Below are 19,215 nucleotides of genomic sequence, written 5' to 3'. Positions count from 1 at the left end.
AGGGCAATTTGACAGTGACTGAAGAGCTAGTCTGACAGGAGAGTGTGAGCTTTTTTGATGTTTGCATAGCTGCCAAGCTTCCAAAGTCCATGCCTGACATGTTTGGTCAATCACGTTTTTTTCTTAGAATTCTGAGAGTTGTAGTCCTTTATTTGATTAAATAGGACTACCAATAGTCATAAAAAACTCTTGCTTCAGTGAAATACAGATTCGGGGAAGTGGTTTTCAATACCATGCATGTTCAAATATGAGATTGCTATATTTGAGGTGAAATAAAAATCATGTTAGAAAGTTTCAAACAGAAGTGCTAGAAAAAGACTCTAAAAAGATCTAATGAAGCATGTGAACATTTCCAATTGTGTATTTTACAGGGTAAATTATGTTGTGTATATTGTGAGCCAGAAGAGGTTTACCATTTTCATCATGGCAACTGAGCTCTGGTGTATCAGGTCTCAAGTCGTCTTCCGGTGCTTCCGGGTAAATTACTGCTGTGTCTCCTTGTTGAAGGAATTCTTCAACATTTGGATCTTGGTTCTGTTCATTTTCTGCATCAGAATCACAATCATCTTCTTGAACTAGAAAAGCATAAACAAAAAAGCTGTAGAAACAAGCTGTACAAAATGTTTCAAGCTTTCAAACAAATGTTTTAGCAGTGCCTTAACTTGCTGATTGGAGTGATATTCTAGTTACACAAGAATGGTAGTTTCAAGCTGGAACCAGCTTGTATTCCCCCGCAGGTGCTGAGATCTCAGCAGGAATACACCTGATGCAGAGACCAAGCCTTTCATCAATATGCGAGTACTATTGAGCTGAGCAACACCTGTTATTTTAAGCACTAAAAACCTGAATGAGGGGAACAAGTGAAAGCAACAATTTAATCATTACACACAGGAGACAAGGGGTAACTATTGTTGTCCAATAATGCCATTGATGTGATGTGGTTGCAACACTAAGACGTCACGGAGTCCCTTATGTTTTTATTTATATTACATTCTTAGTTTGATGCAGTTTGCATGAAAATTATTTTTTCAAACCAGAAAATGGCTTAAGGAGCAATTAGCCAAATCCTACACAATACAGTTTGGCTGTCTAAAATAATGTATTAGGAAAATAACTTTACTACTTCATACAGGGACTGTACAAAAATAATTGGCTATACAGTTAAATCTGTTTAGAACAGATCCCACACTTGAAAAAGAAGCAGGTCAAACCGTATATGCAGAGGAGTAATGAAATTTAGGGGGGGGGGGGGGGGGGAGGGGACAGGTTAAATGAGAAACATTTGAAGTGGCATAACCTGGTGCACTCTTGTGAAAAACTATTTTCAAGATACAAAGAAGGCTAGAAAAGCTAGAGAGGTTTACCTGAACAGCAGCAGAACAGGAGATTTCGTTTTTTCTACACTGAAAGAGACCTTGATGCCCAAAACCTCTTGGTAAGGAGATGCACAACTTGGGAGATGCGCTGTTAAAGCATGTGAAGCAGTCTCATCTTAAATTCTAGTCCGTGGTTCTGTCTAACACCAAGTACATACATCAATACTAAAAACAAAATAGTGCAGCAAATAAAAAGTTTTTGCAACACCAAAAATGAATGGACCTCTTACACGGAGTTTGGACCGCACAAGATGGGGGCAGGCACTGTTTTGTTTAACTGTGCAGGGGATCCACAATTTTGGCAAGGTGGGAGAACCTCCAGTTTTAAGAAAGTTCTCCAGTCCTACCAAATTCTTCATGAACCCCCGGATGATAATTAAACACAGGTCCGGACTGCCTGTTTTTCCTACTGAGCATTTAGAAAGTTTTATTAGGGAATGGGCACTGCTGGCGCCAGTTACTTCCTCCAGTTTCCCCAGGTAATTACAGAAGGCACGGGGACTTCAAGACAGAAAGAGAGAAGAGTAAGGAGGAAGGGATAAGGACAAGGACTGGTTTGAACATTTTTGGCAAAGCTGTTGTAGTTCACAGTCTAGCCCCTATTAAAAGGGGGGGGCAGAGACATTTGTGTGTACCTGGGCATACGTGTGGGTGTGTGTGTACACGTGTGTTCTGCCCCAGAATGCTCGCACTCCAGGACCGTGTCCAAAACAAAGTTTATTTTACTGGCAACTCCTTTCGGCCCAACAGTCTTTTTCAAAGCCTGAATTCACCAAGTGCAACTCCACCATATATGTGCGGTATACAATAATGAACATTAAAACAGACCTCGCATTTTGCAGACTCAATAGACCTAAACAAACCCTGGTGAGGGGTTGTAAACAGACTCCCGGACAAGTACCTACAACCAAACAGGGATTCATTATTCAAATTATCCATCATCAATTCACGTCATTCATACAAGACATGCCTAATAACATACGTTGCCACACGACTGCTTTATAGGTAAATAAGATTCAAAACATGAGAAATCATGAAAGGAAACAGAAAACAGATTTCTGAAGCATAGATTTGTCTGCTCACATTGCAGCAAAGTTATAGCTCAAGTGACCCCATTGGGACTCTCATGGCAGCATTCATCATGGTATCATTGTACAAAACACATGGGGCCCAGTGGCCAAAGGCACTGTGCCCAAACCTCATTATGAGCGAATTAATCCCAATTAGAAATCAATTATGTAAGCATATGGCCCAATCAACTGCAACTGGGAGCACAATATACAGCAAAGATGAAGGCTAAGTGAGCAAATTACACAAGTCCCCATCTTGGCCTACAACTGGAGTCAAGAAAAAGAAATATGACCAAATAAAGTTGCCTAACATGGCATGCACTGTTCAGGTAGTTCAATGAATAGTGAGTTGAGATGCAATTGCTACGCTACTGTTGTATCACAGAGATTAGGAGTTAATTTATCCTGCTAGAGCTTTTTTCTTATTTAACTTTGTACCTAGGACAGCGGCACTTCAGTTAGTTAACAAATGGTCCATTCGCCTACTGCAGAGACCGTCCTAGTGCACAGGAAAAGGAGTCTTTTAAATTATTCCCGAGGAGCACTCCAGTCGTTGTGCACCAAGCCTTTGGAAAGTACAGTTCACCCGTGTGTGTGGGACAGGAAGCAGTGAGCAGCCGCACACAGGCCGAAGGTGCTTCACTTGCTGCAGTGTACATGGTATGATTTGGTAAGTGGAAGAGATATTCACCACTTTTTGATGTGGTGAACTCTTGAGAGAAGAGGAACTTTGCAATAAAGTTGGTTATGAGATCTCCTGCACTCCACCTCCCTTCCACATGTCAGAAATAGGCAGCTACTTTCCTATTTTCACAACTAACGCTTCTGCATTTCTTGCATATGGTCTTCAGCATTACTCCTGGGTGTGTTGCTTGCTGAAGGGTAAGCTTGACCTCGGAATCAGCACTCCTGGGGCAGTCTGTGGTTGGCCTCTAAAACCCTGGAGGCAAAATGTAGTACCAGTTGCAGCACATAGCTTGTATGAAAATCTACATCCAACTGCTGCTGTACATCACCCATTCTTACTTATTTCTATCAGTGTAGTGTTTTTTGGGTCAGGGGCAACCGCTTATCTTCTTTATACAATATCAACTTAAGCTATTTTGTGGCACAAAGGGCATAATGCCATGTCCCTGACATTGCTAAAGGCTTATAGTAGGCTTATAGTGGGCTTATAGTGGGCCTCATCCCTCCAGCTTGTAGTTCTAGGGACCTAGGAATCTGTTCTCTTGCAAATCTTTTTTCTGTCTCGAAAAGCCTGTATTCTACTGCCTACATTTGGGAAATAAGTTTACCACAGGACCAAGGAAACGGAGATTTTCCTATCACAGGTTGAGTTTAGTCTTTTGATGCGTTCTCACTTGTGTAAAAGTGTGCATGTTTGAACTGGAATAAAAATAAAAAATGTCAGGAGCCTGCGAAAATATGAAATGCATGTGGCCCTTCGAGAAAAAGGTTTTTTGCTACAACCTCTGGCACTCACTAAATACCCCCTTTCTAGCTACCAGTTATTTGCACCACTACGTAGTGTACGATTTAGTTACTAGTACATGTTCATCCACACACACAGAGAGCGAGTTTAACATCAAAAACAACATCAAATTGTTTATTTTTTTTAAGACTGCTTTAGGAATGTAGTGTGTCAAGACGAACTTTATTCGGATGAAAAGTAGCAATAAAAGAGCAAGTATCATTAAAAAGAAACAGTACAATCCGAATCCGCATATGCCCTTTCAGTGAGCACACATGTACATAAATAGCTACATTCAGTCATGAATGGAAAAAACATAAAAAGATAAAATGTAACACTTCAAAGGCATTAACCGGGTACATTGTGCCTCGTGAACGAACAGCAGCCCGTAAGAAAGAACATCCGATAGATGCTGTAACAAATTATAAACCTGGGTGTAATGCCTCTGGTTTCTAGACTTCATAAAATGTGCTAAAAACATTTTGGTAAAAATTCTATAAAAATCACACCCAAAAAGTAAAATGTAACAGATTGCCCTGATGTACTGTTGCATGGGCACACACTGAGCTCACGGTTACTCTGAAAACCTAATGGGAAGCAAAGTATACATTCAATTGTATCCGCCATAAATCGAAATAAAGAGCGTTCCCATCGGACCCTAGAACTAAATCGTTATTTGGAAGCGTTTCCAGACTCCACTGCAGATAAGCTGCAATGGTAAATTTCGGTGATTCTGAGAATAACCTTTTCTACCATACTTCAGCTAATAACGTTTGAACATATTACATTAACATTAGATGCTACGCTAGAGAATGCGCCAGCGAGGCCAATCTCTTCTTAAGAGTGCTTTACAAAGGCTATCCATGGAATAGAGACGCCTCTATCACAAGCTAAACTGTCACTGATTCTCTCGGTTAGGGAAGCCTCATCTGTCTTCCAAACGGATGACCTTAACAATGGCGGGCAGGTTTGAATTCCATCACAATATGATCTAGGCCTAGCTCTTTGTGGCAAATAAAATGGGAGGTAAATAAAAGGGTAGACAAAAGTTTCCTGCAGAGGAAATTTTCCTCAACCTGAATAACTGAGGAATCCCCAATATCCAAAATTTCTACCTCATCAGATGCCACCCCACACACATTGAGAGTTGTAGATCTGTAACGGTGAGGTCTCTGCCTCCAGGTGGTGACGGGAGGCTAAAATGTGAACCTATAGCCCTGCATAGCTTCACCCAACACTGAATTCTATTCGGCATCCATAAACCACCTGCATTAAAAGAGACTCCCAGATAAGGAAAAGTGCTAGTCCTCTCTAAACGATTAGTACAGACCAGGAAACTAGAAAGCTAACTGCACTTGGGGCCACACACCATTATGAAGGATTCTGAAAAATGTGTTAAGTAAAGAGAAGCCATACATTGCACAACTGAATTGACTAACAAGCGCAGAGATTTAAGTGTCTGAGCTACTATGTTATTGTCTGCATATAATACGGGAAGTAGGGAGTCTTTTATTCTAGGGACATCCAGGGAGCAGGGGATCAAATAAGAACCAAGTTTGTTAACATCCAAAATAAACAGAGGGGCAAGCACGCACCCATTCTGTATCCAGTGCCCAACATGAATTTCCCTAAATACCTCCTACTTTTGACCAAATCTAACCCGAGCTTTTGTACCCTCATGCAATAATGCCATAAGATGGACAAAGGTCACATCCAACCCCGTTTTCAATAAAAGTCACCATAATTTGGAGTAGTTGATGAAGTTGAAAGCCAGGGAAAAGTCAATTAAGGCAAGGTAGAGTAGAGCTTGCTTGGCCACGGTAAATTTGCCTAGTATGAGATGTAAATTCAGGCATTGTTCTACAGTGCTTATTGCACTGTGAAAACCGTATTGACAGGTTTATAATTTTAAAAAACCATTTTTAAAAAACCTTTATTATAAGAAATAAAACTAACATTCAGTGCATCTCATCAAGTGCAGTTGCCATTCTATGCATGCAGTATTCCTCAAAATGAAAGACAATACAGAGTAAGCAGCATTACGTACATCAAGTCTGTGAGCTAACGTGTACATGCCTAAAGTCCATGCTTGGTAACCACTCTTGTATTCAGTAGATACTCCGTATACATTCATGTTTCCCGTTCTCCCTGGTCAGAATCAAATGTTAGAGCTCCCATGTTCATTAAAATAGTCCAATATCAGACTCCAGGCGGCCACAACCTCTGCAGCTTTTTCATCTGTGTGGGAGGGGCGGACAAGTTGCTCTTCTGTGACCTCTGCCCCCTATTCTAGTGCATCCCTAATCCACGTCTGCCCTCAGCACCCGGGATGCCATACAACCTTTGGCCACTCTGCCCTTGGCAGTGACAGCTGTACGAATTTGTAAGATATTTTGTGTCTCCTCTGCTTCTTTGCTATTCGCAGCAGGCAAATCCCAGATGTACAGGGGCTGTCCATGCCTGTGGCCCCCTCAATTTTAGGCACCACCTCACTCCAAAAGCCATGTACCTCTGCACAATGCAAAGTCAAATGCAAAAAGGTGGCATTTCCCTCTCCACAACGTATATATTCTGCTGACCTATCGGGTGTCTATTTTATTTAGTCAGGAGTGAGTCATAAGTAAGGTGTGAATAATTGAGGTAAAATAATTTAAACCTATAGTTGCAGGAAACCACCCTAACCCATTCACTTATATGATCCCAGTCCGAATACTCGAACAATGCCCCCAATTCCACCTCCCAAGCTGCTCTCACCCGATAGGAGCTTTTTCATATCTACCTTGAGGGCTTTGTAGAAGAGTGATGAAGTGTCGACCCTCTTCCCATCTAATCAATCTGCCCAATGTCTGAGAGGACAATGGAGCCACTGGTTAGGTGCACCATATCGCCTTTGGAGTGTTTTCTAGTTTTGCATAGTGGGAGGGGGGGGGGGGAGAAAGTGTCCCCACCCCACATCAAATGAGTCCTGTGCTTCCTGGAAAGCAACACAAACTTTCCCTGGGTATAAGTCTGCCGCTAGGAGGCATCCACTCTCCCTCCATCTGTCCATAGATATCCTGCTTTATGGCTCAAAAGGGCTCAAGATCTCAGAGGTAACTACCTGTCAAAGGGGGAGCCCTACGCAGCACCTTCTTTACCACCGTCTCCCATATCTGTGCTGTACCAAGGAACCAACACTTCAGAGTGGCACCCTTCCCTCTCCCCATCAGTAGGCACGCCAGTGTATCCTCCCCAAGTATGCTTTGTAGCAGCATTTTTTCCTCAATTACCGGTTCCCGTCAGTCATCGAGCTGCATGTTGCAGGTGTAGTGCAAAATAGAGTTGCATATCTCTTTTCAGTACCAACAGGGCTACCTGGCTATGCATTGCTGTCCATACTAGAGAGAACAGCAAACAGTTTTTGGAAAAGGTATGCTCCAAGGGGGAACAGTGAGTTCTTGACCAGGTAGAAACAAGTCGGGCAGGTCATCTTCGCGATAGCCGCTTGTCCCATAACCGATAGGGGTAACATCCTACAGAACTCAATCAACTCAGTCAGGTCTCTCAAACACATTGAGGTGCTGATGCGCAGTCATCGTGTGCGTGACCCTCAGTCCTAAATATTGAAAGTTCCCCCTCCCATCGGAGCCCAAGATCGGTCAACCGTTCAAGTGGCACTGATGCCAGGTTCTTCCTAACGTTGACTCGTAGGGCGGAAATCTGATCAAGTGCCATATGATGCCTCAGTCGGGGCACTGCCTCTGTAGATGATTGGACATAAATCAACAGATCATCTGCATATAATGGGATGGGATTCTGCTCTTCCACCAGTATTCCCCAGGGTTTCAGCTCACTGCACATCAGAACCGGCATAGGCTCTAGCACCAGGGAGAACAGGAGTGGTGAAAGGGGACAGCCCTGTTGAGTGCCCCATCTACTGACCATCCCTACAAAACCTCCCTCCCCACCCTGAAAAGGACCGTGGGGTTTGTATAAAGTAGTCACACCCAGTCCTGAAAGAATGGGCCAAAGCCCCTCTCATATCACTGCAGTGAGAACTCCACTTGACTGTATAAAAGCTCTGCCCACTCTAAAAACCTATTATACAGAAACCTTCCAAAAATCTTTGCCGGTATATCGGTTCATGAAATTGGCTGATAATTTGGCAAGGAACAATTCCTTCTTAAAAACCAGTGCAATGGTAGAAGTAGCCCAGGAACTAGGTATAAATTTGGTTAGCAGATCTCATGGCTGAGACTATCCCAAAAGGATTTACGGTTCCTGGTGACTGCTGCTGAGTGAGGACTTCATTCCACCTCTTTGTTGTTGTCCTTTTGTATGGTTTATGACAGAAGGCCACAATGGAGGGGTCCGGCAGGCAAGCAGTTAGGGGTGCGTAGCGATTGATTGGCAACCGAGCACTCATGATCAAATCATCTCAGTGCTGTGGAAGATGATTTTTAGGTGTTCGGAGAGATTTTTTTAACGTAGAAGCAAAATAAGTTGACCGTCTCCCCATTCCCAGCACTGTCAATCACCCCAAACCTAACTCCATGTTTTCCGTGATTACTTTACCTAGGAATTGGGGTGGGTTGAAAAGTTCCCAGCTCACTCCAAGGTTGTCCATAGTTTGCATCAGATTACAAATTTCACCCTCAGCATTTAACTGCGCCCTTGAGGGTACAGCCAGTTCTGCCTCAATTGGGTTATGTTCCAAGTTGCTGGAAATAAAGATGAAATCAATAATAGACAAACTGTTCCTGCCCCTAATCGTTGGCAGTCCCATATCACCTGTACCCACCATCTCCAACACATTATGCAGATCAGATGCAGAGAGAAAAACCTCAAATTCTTTTCCCCTCAGATGGGAACCCTTCTCTAGGACACCCCTGTTCCCTGATATTGGGTGAGTCAGCCTAGCAATTAAAATCCCCCGATAGGCACAAAAACACTTGCTGCTCTCCCCAGTTACTCTCTCCAAAATTGAGTCAATATGGTTGAATAAACCAGGAAACTTGCCAATTGGGACATCAATGTTGTAAAGCTTAACAAGGTACACAATCAAATCCCTTTACCAACACAGCTTGGAAATCACTACCAGGGGTGTTTAAGGCCTCCCAAGGGTAGATTTATCCAGATGGGGGCGGACACACATACAAACGTGGAGACCTCTCCCCCCCCCCCCCCCCGGGCTGCTTTAATGAAGTGCTACTATATGACAACCCAGATATCCCAAGCCACAAAATGTGGTATGCTGTCACAAGCACTCTATGTTCGCAACCCCCGACGGGGACAGTAGGCCACTACCAGCAAAAAGACGTTATGCACCCCTCCTGGTCACAGGACAGTTCTTGGACCTCGCTCATGTCAAGGAACATGCCTGGGCCTCTGCGCACACTCACTAAATTAGAGTGAGGTTAGGACAAAAATAAAATTTAAAAAAATATCGCAGCATACCAGATAGTCAGGAGCAGTCACATGAGTGGAACATGACTACACTATACAGGGGACAATCCCGTTCCAACGCCACCAGCATATGAGGAAAGCTGGAGAGTAACTGAAAAGGAGTTTTCTGTGGGAACACTCATTACTACTTGGACGGATTGCAAGAGAAAGTGCAGTTGATGAGGAGACCTAGACTGCATCCGCAGCTTGGCTGGGGTTTCGAAATCTATATCTCTGTTACAGGTCAATATCACAATACTGGTATTAGAAAGGGCTATTGTGTAGACCTAAAGTTGCAGTCTACAGCAGATGTTTGTATGAAGGCAAGACATCCCCAAACTGTAGCAACACCGATTAGTAAGTGCCCTTAACACTTGTCAAGAACTGACAGCTTCAGAAACATTACATAGAGAAAAAAACGTTTCAGCGCCACTGCAACTTTAGATGACCTTGCCGTTGCTTTACATATGGTTAAAAAGCCACCCCCACCACTAATAATTATCAGGTTATTCGATGTCCTTACGGATGCTAAAAAGTAAAGGAAGGCAATTACTTTGACCCAACTGGCAATACATGTACGAAATATGTTGTATATGTTTATTTGGTGCATCACAGGATTGCCAGATACAATCAAGCATCCACCATAGCAATCAAACAAGAGGAAAGTTAACTCGCCACCTACATTTTTTTTTTTTTATACTCACAAATTTACACAGCTGTATGCCTGGAAAGCTGGGCCAGGAGCATAGCAATGTCATGTGACTTTTCCCCAAGGATACTAGTAGCCCTGTGTGGAGTTCTCCATAGTGGGGAAGTCAGTACAGTTCAAATAGAACCCTCCTCTGCAAATGCATATATTTCCTTCTCAGCAGGAAAAACATTTTTCATTATAGTATTGAGAACATATTCCCTTTTCTATTGTGAAGGGTCGAATTACTCCAGTGCATGGCTCTAGTAAATCTGCAATAATTTCCAGGTTGGAAATGGGTCAAGCGAATTTGAGAATTCACAATCATATGTTGTGGGCGTTCCCGAACTCCCATGGCATGCCTTGGAACGTCCCTTTCCAAGGCCTGGAGTAAGATCTGCCACCTCAAATTTCTCGACACTTGCAGTGGAGAAAACAGTATTAAAAGTAATTTAAGCCCACCGGAAAACCATTTGTGGCAAGCATAAAATAAGTAAGTGTGACCAAACTCACCTTTGTGAATAGATATTTGTAATCTTCAATTTAAACAGTCCTTTTCCTACCTATATACATGGGTACACACAGACTGCCTATTAAGGATCGGTGGTGATACAACCCAATATCTCCATTCTCCTTTAGGAATATCTCTGAAAAAGCTCTTGCTGAAAATGGTGTCAGCACATGATAAATTGGGAAGATTCCCAATTTTCGGGTACCGAAATCGAGTGGAAAAATTTACAGCGCAGCAACACTGGGAGGCAGGTCAAACCAGCTTGGGACAAAGTGTCAGTGGACGTTTCCTTGTCTGTGCTTCCTACTCGTGATCTCACTCGAAAAATACCAATTTCCGTAAAACAATCAAAAAGCTTCTAAAGAACGCTGCCCATTCAGTAGTCTTTGTAAAGTGGTCTATTTAAACACAAAATATGTGCGCTTTTAAAACGGCACGGTAAAGTTATTTTGCAGAGGCACTTAGGGATTCTGGGCTCAGGCACATACACTTACATTTTATAAACATGAATGAGGAGATTATGAACAACACATTCTATTTTAACAACGGAGGGTGGGAGCAGTAGTTTAGGATTAGTACCTTTAGAACACAATTGCGATTCTTAAAGTAGTTCTCCGCAGCAAAAAGCCTCAGCAGTGCTGGAAAAAAAAGTTTCAGCGTCGAATCCAAAGGTGCTTTTGGTCTTGGAAAGTTCAGGTTATTCTTTTTTTACAAAAGTGACATATTTTCTAGAATATCAAATGTTCTGGCACAAGAAGCACGCATGACTTATTTTATTAGAGTGGAAAGATGATGTGATCATGGGGGTTAGCTATTATATAATGAAGATTAAATTAATAGACCGGACCCGGAGATTTTGTTTCCTAGTAGTTCCATTGCACACCGGTAGGTGGCATAACGCTGCTCGGCGTGGACTCAGTCCTGCCCTGAAAGTGACGGCGGAGCCACATATCGCCACCGAGGAGCGCTTATATCAGTTTCTTTCTGAACCTTGTCATTGCCATGGTAAGGTGAGCCACTGGCTGGTCAGAATACACAGAGTGCCAACCTCTAAATTGGAATCTAGTGAAGATAGAGAAAACCACAGAATAGGGAGATGAGAGGGTTGTGAGGAATCTGTGGGTACATAGAGTATCCACCATAAAGAGTTACAGAAGGCAAGTATCTTATTCTTGTGATGGATACGTCAAACAGAAGATGCCACATCTTGTGATTAGTTATCAAAGTAGCACCTCCCAATTCGTGGTTCAGACCAAAAAGTTTTGTCGGCCCTCCTGCCAAACAGGGCTATCAAGGCAGTAATGCTTTATGAAAATGTGAACAGATACCCACGTTGTATCCCGAGAGGCATCTAAGAAAGGCACTCAACGTGCAAACAGTGACAGCAGCCTTGGCCCCGGTGGAATGGGCTCTTAAGCATTCTGGGGGCTGAGTCTTTACCAGTGCATAGCATAGTTATATGTAGAAGACTATCCACCATGAAATTGTTTCCTGCACTGCCTTACCTCCTTAATTCCTGCAAACCCCACAAAGATCTGATCAACCAAATGATGGTCCTTGGTGCGATCAATGTAAAAGCTTTTGGCTCTTTTGCAGTCCAAACTAAGGAGGTCTTTCCTATTATATCAACGGAAGAGGTGGAGCAAAAAATTCCATTAAAGTGATGCATTGTTTGACAAGGCTTCCAACGTTGGGCATTCCAGTCCTTACTACCAGTGTGCCCGGAAAAAGATGTGGTATGTGGGTGCTGGACCGACTGTGCTTGCAACTCATTCATGCGAAAAGTTATCGCTATGAGAGACTGTTTTCAGGGTCAAAAGGCACAAGAGGATTGGTTCCAATGGGGTACACAGCAAATATGTGAGAACCAAGTTAAGGTCCCACCGGTGGCAACACAAATTGTTTTGGGTGGAAACAGAGTTATTTCTTTCAGGAAACTCATCACAACAAGTGGCTTGAACAACCTGGTAGATCTGGTATTGCAAAAAGGCTGACTATTAACTTCTAAGAGTGGCCACAGTAAGCTCTTGCAAGGCTAAAACTAGCACAAAAAGCAACATCTGACGTTTTGGCTTGTAATGGTTCTCTGGCAAGAAGTACACCAAACCACCAACTTCTCCAAGCATCCAGGCAATGGCAGACTTTTGACAGAGTCAGAGAGGTGGTGTCGATTAAAGCAAAATTGGAGGCCAAAACTTAGCCAGAGTTGTGTCCCCATTGGAGTCCCATAGCACATGTTCCTGCTCTGGGGTCATTGGCATCTGGGCCAATGTCAAACCTGCAGGGACTTCTATGGGTTACAGTGCTAGAATCAAAATGATCGTCAGCTGTGGAGTCTGGATGAGAGGCACAAGCAGGGCTGGATCAGCTGGTGGCAACCTCACTGGAGGCATCGATGGATACATGGGGTCCGAAGGTGCAACGGAGGAACTCGTAGACTGCTGAAGATGTGCAACATATCCTCCTCTAAGGCAGCCACCTGCTGCGGTATCACGGAACACTCTGATCGCATTGGGACAAGTTGGAGAGAGGGGGAATTCGATCTTCTGTAGGAATGTGACAGACAGAGAGGCACTATGTCAACCATGTGACCTCAGAGTCCTGCTTCGACTTCTTATTCTGCTTCTTTGACTTGGACTTACCTGGAGTGAGAACACTATCTATTGCATAAACGGCCTTGAGCGCAGAAATGGGACTGTGCCCTTAACTTCAATGAGGAATGCTTCTTCTTACTTTCTGACAATGTTCTGCCACCTAGAGTTTAGCTCTGCATTATCGGATCACCTTCTGATTCATCCTGGAACAGTCTTCAAATGACTACAGTCATGCAAGTACCTGAGACACCAGAGGCAAAGATTGTGAGGATCAGTCAGCCGTTTGCGATAATCCTTACAAAGAACAAATCCTGTAGTTTTAGGGGGAGACAAGTCCCTTGCATATCTGGCTCCGGCATCACTCTCAGGGCGGGAGAGAGTTGACGCAGAGCTGCAAGATGCCACCTACAAGTGCAGAAGGGAATTACTGAAAATTTAAAAAATGAAATCTCCTGCAGTTACTAGTATCTATCACAAATTACATTTCGTCATTGTACTTTGTGAAGTTTGAATTAAATTTTATTCTTTGCATTTTTTCAGAGCCACTGATTTCCAAGGTTGATGAAGTCAATGAGTTATAACCTCAGACTTAAGTTAATAAAAAAATACCTTATTGTAAATTACCTGCTTGACTTGCACCTTAACTTTTAAGCACTCTACTCTTCAGAGCCATCTCTCCTTCAGGAGTATTTTGTTTTCAACAGGAAGGGGCGCATCGATTATAACTGCAGGTGACTTGAATCTGCCATATAAAGACCCTTTTTTGCAGCGCTTGACTGAGTCTTGATAGGACTTCTGTTGTTTCATCAAGGCGTGAGCTTTGAAGTCCTAGGAACACTAGAAAGAGACCAGGACGCTCATGCTCATGTTACATTTTCAATAGACCTTGCTGCTTCACCAATAGCGAGTGCAACCCCATATCATACAATTACAATGTTGAATCAGTGGCTTTCCAAACACAGTTTACGGTCATCCAGCCAATTCACACTGGGGCGGAGGTGGTTTTGTATAGTTTTCAGATGGTAAAGAGTAGGGGCCCTTTTGACTCCAGCCTGGTTAGTCTAATAGAACAGTGGAAGAAACCAGGAAAAGTACCAGCTTAAACAACTGGGTTGATAGAGAGTGGTAATGCAAAAGTCTTGGCTCCCAAAGGTCATTGGAGTTTAGATTCTATTGGTATAGTGGAGGTGTTAGAAATGGGATTTTTGGTCGGCTAGGGCATGTGCCAATGTCAGGCAAAAACCACCATTGTAGTCAGGATAAGGGAGTTACACTCCTAAAATAACCCCTGCTTGGTAGCTTGGCATGAGCAGTCAGGCTTATCTTAGAGGCAGTGGGCAAAGCATTTGCACATAACCAACAGTAATACAGTGTAAGCACTACAAAAGGACACCACACCAGTTTAGAAAAATATCCAATATTTTTATATATTTAAGACAAGACCAAAAACGATAAATATCCACCATACAGTACATAAAAAATCTTCAATTACCAAAATATGCTTGAAAAATAGTTCTTTGATGTCGATAGCTCCCTCTGGGGCTATCACGGCGTCGTAACCAAACAAATCCAAACAGTTCTGGCTGACCATGGCGTCGCGGGCCAGGTACGGTGTTGGGAAGACCCACAAACATTACCTTTTAAAAATGCAGGGCGTCGGCGACCTCCATGAGCTTCCGAAAGCACAGCATCCACAGGCGTCGGTTCCGGAGGTCGGTGCAGGAGTCGTCAGGGCCCTTGAAGTCGCACGCGTTGCAGTTGGAACTCCCCTCTGTTGGAATCAGGAGCGCTGGTGTCGGCAGGCGTCGGGTGCTGCGGTGCAAAGTGCAGAGGTGCGGTGCCCTTAGGTCGCGGTGCGAGCAGCAGCTCGGTGGCGGCGTCAGATGGCGTCGTCTGTGAGACCAGGGTCACGGTGCTAAGTGAATGCGGTGTTCGTCGTGGTGATGGCAGGTCACGGTGCAAGCAGCGTCGTCGTCGCTGCTGAAGCGCGGTCGTCTGCTCACGAACGGGAGTCGATGGCACTGGTGTCGGTAGGCCAAGGCTGCGGTGTGGGATGAGGGCGGTGCATCATGTAACTTTACGAGCGGTGCCCTCGAACCAAGGTGCAAGCAGCGGCATAGATTTCGGCGTGGAGAGGCGTTGTCGGGGATACCAAGGCTTTGTCGTGAAGCGAGGCGTGCGAGCAGTGGCGGCGTCAGCAGGCGGCGTCGGTGAGACCAGGGTCGCGGTGCGGCGTTGCCCTCTGCAATGCATTCAGGACACGGAGTTGGCAGCAGCGTTGACGTCGTCGGGTTGCTTCTTCTGTTGTAGCACAAAACACAGAGTCCCCAGTGCTGAGGGCAGAAGAGCTTGAAGTCTTTGCTGTTCCTGAGACTTCTTGAACAGGGGGCAAGCTCTACCTCAAGCCCTTGGAGAAACTCACAAAATTAGATTGCAGAAAGTTGAGTCCAGTCCTTTCACTGCCCAAGAGAAGCAGCCACAGCAAAGCACACTGCAAAGTGGTAGTTCCTCCTCACAGCTTTTCCAGCTCTTCTTCTTGGCAGTCTTCTTGATCCAAAAGAGTTCTAAAGTTCAGGGGTCTGGGCCCCAGTATTTATATCTCAAAATATTTTGATCTCTTAGGCAGAGCGTGTGTACCCAGCCAGAACCAGTTCTGCCTTCTCTTGTGTGACTTCTTGGCAGGAGGTGGAGACAGCATGGTCAGAGGCAGACCAGGCCCTTTGAGGTGCAAGGAAATCTCCTCCCCCTTCCCCAATTGCAGCCCAGGTCTATTCAGCCCTTTCTTGACCCACCTAGACTATCTGGAGCCACTCCTGCTCCCCAGCCTTCTGTCATCCAAAACCCAGACAGGCAATCCACATTCCAGCAGAGGCGCACTGGATGAATGAGGAAGAAAATACCTACTTTCTAAAAGGGGTATTTTCAAACACAGAATGTAAAAATCACCATCACAAAAAGATGCATCTTTAGATTCTGAGTTCAAGCATACTAAACTAAACTTTATTTTCCTACCCAATTCCCCGGGCTAGTTATGTTTATAAGATGTTATAAACAAACTCCCCATTCTTTCCTATGGGGAACAGGTAACCTTGCAATGGTGAAAAACGAAATGGGCTGTAATTCGCTATCAGGACATGCCACACACACCAGGGCATGTCCTACCTTTCGCATACACTGCACCCGGTCCACAGGGGTACCTTGGGCCTACCTTAGGGGTGGCTGACATGTAGGAAAAGGAAAGGCGAAGGACTGGCAAGTGGGTGCACTGGCCAAGTCGACATGGCAGTTACAAACTGCGCGCAGACGCCGCAATGGCGGGTCTGAGTTACCTTTTCATGACTACTCACGTGGGTGGCACAATCAGTGCTGCAGGCCCACTAGCAGAATTGATTCACAGGCCCTGGCACACTCACTGCACTTTACTAGGGATTAACAAGAAAATCAGATATCCAATCATGGAAAGGAACGCGTTACTTACCTGTAACTGCGGTTATCCAGTATTGGTATCTTTCATAGATTCACATGCCTGAATCATTCCCCGTCGTCGGGAATGGGAGTCACCGGTAAATAACAAAGTAATGTCCAGAAGACATAAGACAGTCATAGGCCTCAGAGGCCTTAGCTTAGTAAGCTATCCACGTCCTTATGTAAAAAGGACCAAATTTTGGCCAGAGCCAATCAGCTAACACCACCCTCTAGAACCTTCCTGGTAGGAGCTCTAGTCCCTCAGATTTTCGTGAGCACAGTGCTAAGCAGCTGTATACTGAGAGATCCGAGAGAGCCCTTCCAGGGGAGGCGGGTGGGTTGCATGTGAATCTATGAAAGATACCAATACTGGATAACCGCAGTTACAGGTAAGTAACGCGTTCCTTATCCAGTATTAGGGTATCTTTCATAGATTCACATGCCTGAATCAGAGTAGCAAGCAGTGAATAAAGCACATTTCGAAAGATATGGATAACATACAGGTATTAGATAACCACATCTATCCGAGATAAACAACAGTGCTACCGTAAAGCAATGAATAAGTAAAGCATACATTATAGTGCGAAATGTGCATAAACTGAGGATGGTGGGATGAAAGAAAGGGCTCACCTCTATTTAAAAAGATGACGTAGTACCGCTTGACCCACTGACGCATCCTTCATGATCTCCGCATCCAGGCAGTAATGCTTGGTGAAGGTATGCGGCGTCTTCCATGTGGCCGCTCTACAAATGTCCACAATGGGCACCCCAGCAAAAAGAGCCATGGAAGTAGACATGGCCCTTGTGGAGTGGGCACGGACCGTTGTTCTCAACGGACGTCCTGCCTGTTGGTGACAGAAAGAAATGGCCGAAGAAATCCAGCGGGAAATGCTCTGTTTTGTGAGCGGAAGCCCTCGTCGAGGTCTGCTGTAGGCTATGAATAGCTGATTTGATTTTCGAAAAGATTTCGTTCTCTCAATGTAAAATTTCAAGCAACGTTGAATGTCTAGTGAATGTAGAGTTCGTTCCGCCACTGTTTGTGGATTTGGGAAGAATGATTGTAAAACAATAGGTTCGTTGAGGTGGAAGTGAGATGGAACCTTGGGGATGAAAGCTGGATTTGTGCGGAGAAGGACTCTATCCTTTTTGAATTGCAGGAATGGGTCCTGGATAGAGAATGCTTGGAGCTCTCCCACTCGCCTTGCCGAGGTAAGAGCTAGTAGAAGTGCCACCTTCCAGGAAACAAATTTAAGGTCAGCTCTGTGGATGGGCTCAAACGGGTGCTTCATTAGTTGAGCTAGAACTATGTTAAGGTGCCAGGCCGGTGGAACAGGCTTTACTGGAGGGAATGTGCGAAACAGTCCTTTCATGAATTGCTTGATGAGTCTATGAGACCATAAAGAGGGGCCGGAAGAAGATCTTCTGAAACGTGAGATTGCAGCTAGGTGAACTTTAATGGAGGCATGAGCAAGACCAGATTCTGCTAGATGTAAAAGGTAGGGTAAGACTTGTCCTGGGGTGGAAGAGAAAGGATGCAACTTATTCGTCTTACACCAGATACAGAATCTTTTCCACTTGAGTGAATAGGTCTTGTTGGTACTATCTGCTCGAGCCCGAGCTAGAATTCGCCTGCAGTCTGGAGGAATGTCTAGGCCCCGAAACTCTCTGAACTCAGGAGCCAAGCTGATAACCTGAGAGAGGCTAGATCCGGATGTTGAATCTGCTGATCGCTGAGCGTCAGAAGAGATGGAAACGTTTTCAGCCTGATCGGAGGTTCCTGGGAGAGGAGGTGAAGTTCCGAGAACCAGTGTTGGCGTGGCCAAGCTGGGGCTACCAATATCAAAGTGCAAGGCTCCGCCTTCATCTTCCGTAGTACCCTGGGGATCAGGGGAAATGGCGGAAAGGCGTATGCAAAGACGTTGCACCATGCTATCGAAAAGGCATTCCCCAGGGATCCTGGTTGGGGATGCCAGCTTGCAAAGTATTGGCATTTGGCGTTGCGTTGGGTGGCGAATAGGTCCAGCTGAGGTGTGCCCCATTGGGCGAAGATATTGTTGAGGACCTGCTGATCCAGCTCCCACTCGTGGCACGCTGCCTGCCTCCTGCTTAGATAATCTGCCAACACATTGTGGGTGCCTGGAACATAATCTGCTCGGAGAGAGATGTTGTGGCGGAGCAGCCAGTTCCAGATTTTCTGCGATTCGCGCGAAAGTGTCAGTGAACGAGTCCCTCCCTGCTTGTTCAGGTAGTGCATTGTCGTGGTGTTGTCTGTCCGGACAAGCACTACTGAGTTCTTTATCCTCGGGAGGAAAGCCACTAGAGCTAGGTAGACTGCTCGGAGCTCTAAAAGGTTGATATGAAGCATTTTTTCCGAAAGGGACCACTTTCCGCTTATCTGTAGCTCCTGAAGGAAAGCTCCCCAGCCTTCTAAGGAAGCGTCCGTGGTGATTATATGAGGAGTAGCAGGAAGCAAGAAAGGCAAGCCTTGCGAAAGGTTCTTGGGGCAAACCCACCATTGCAGAGCCTGTTTGATCGCCGGGGTTACTTGGATGACGTCGTCGAAAGACCCTGTACACTGGATCCACTGGTTCGACAGAGCCTCTTGTAGGGGTCGCA

General features: G+C 44.8%; 1 protein-coding gene across 5 annotated transcripts in view; it reads right to left on the bottom strand.

The window, feature by feature from the left end:
• The window catches only part of ZEB1 (zinc finger E-box binding homeobox 1), a 341,083-nt gene that overhangs the window by 118,515 nt on the left and 203,353 nt on the right, over positions 1 to 19,215 (bottom strand). For 3 of the 5 annotated variants that reach the window (XM_085631833.1, XM_085631834.1, XM_085631837.1), the window contains exon 4: positions 414 to 575. The exons of the other annotated variants lie outside the window; for them this stretch is intronic. In XM_085631833.1, coding sequence (XP_085487959.1) covers positions 414 to 575 — 162 coding nt within the window. The remainder of the gene's footprint in view (positions 1 to 413; positions 576 to 19,215) is intronic. 5 annotated transcript variants of the gene reach the window in all.

Source organism: Triturus cristatus, chromosome 10 (assembly GCF_964204655.1).
Source record: "Triturus cristatus chromosome 10, aTriCri1.1, whole genome shotgun sequence".
Taxonomy (NCBI): Eukaryota; Metazoa; Chordata; class Amphibia; order Caudata; family Salamandridae; genus Triturus; species Triturus cristatus.
Note: the sequence above shows the minus strand (reverse complement) of the source record. Positions and strands in the feature narration are given on the sequence as shown.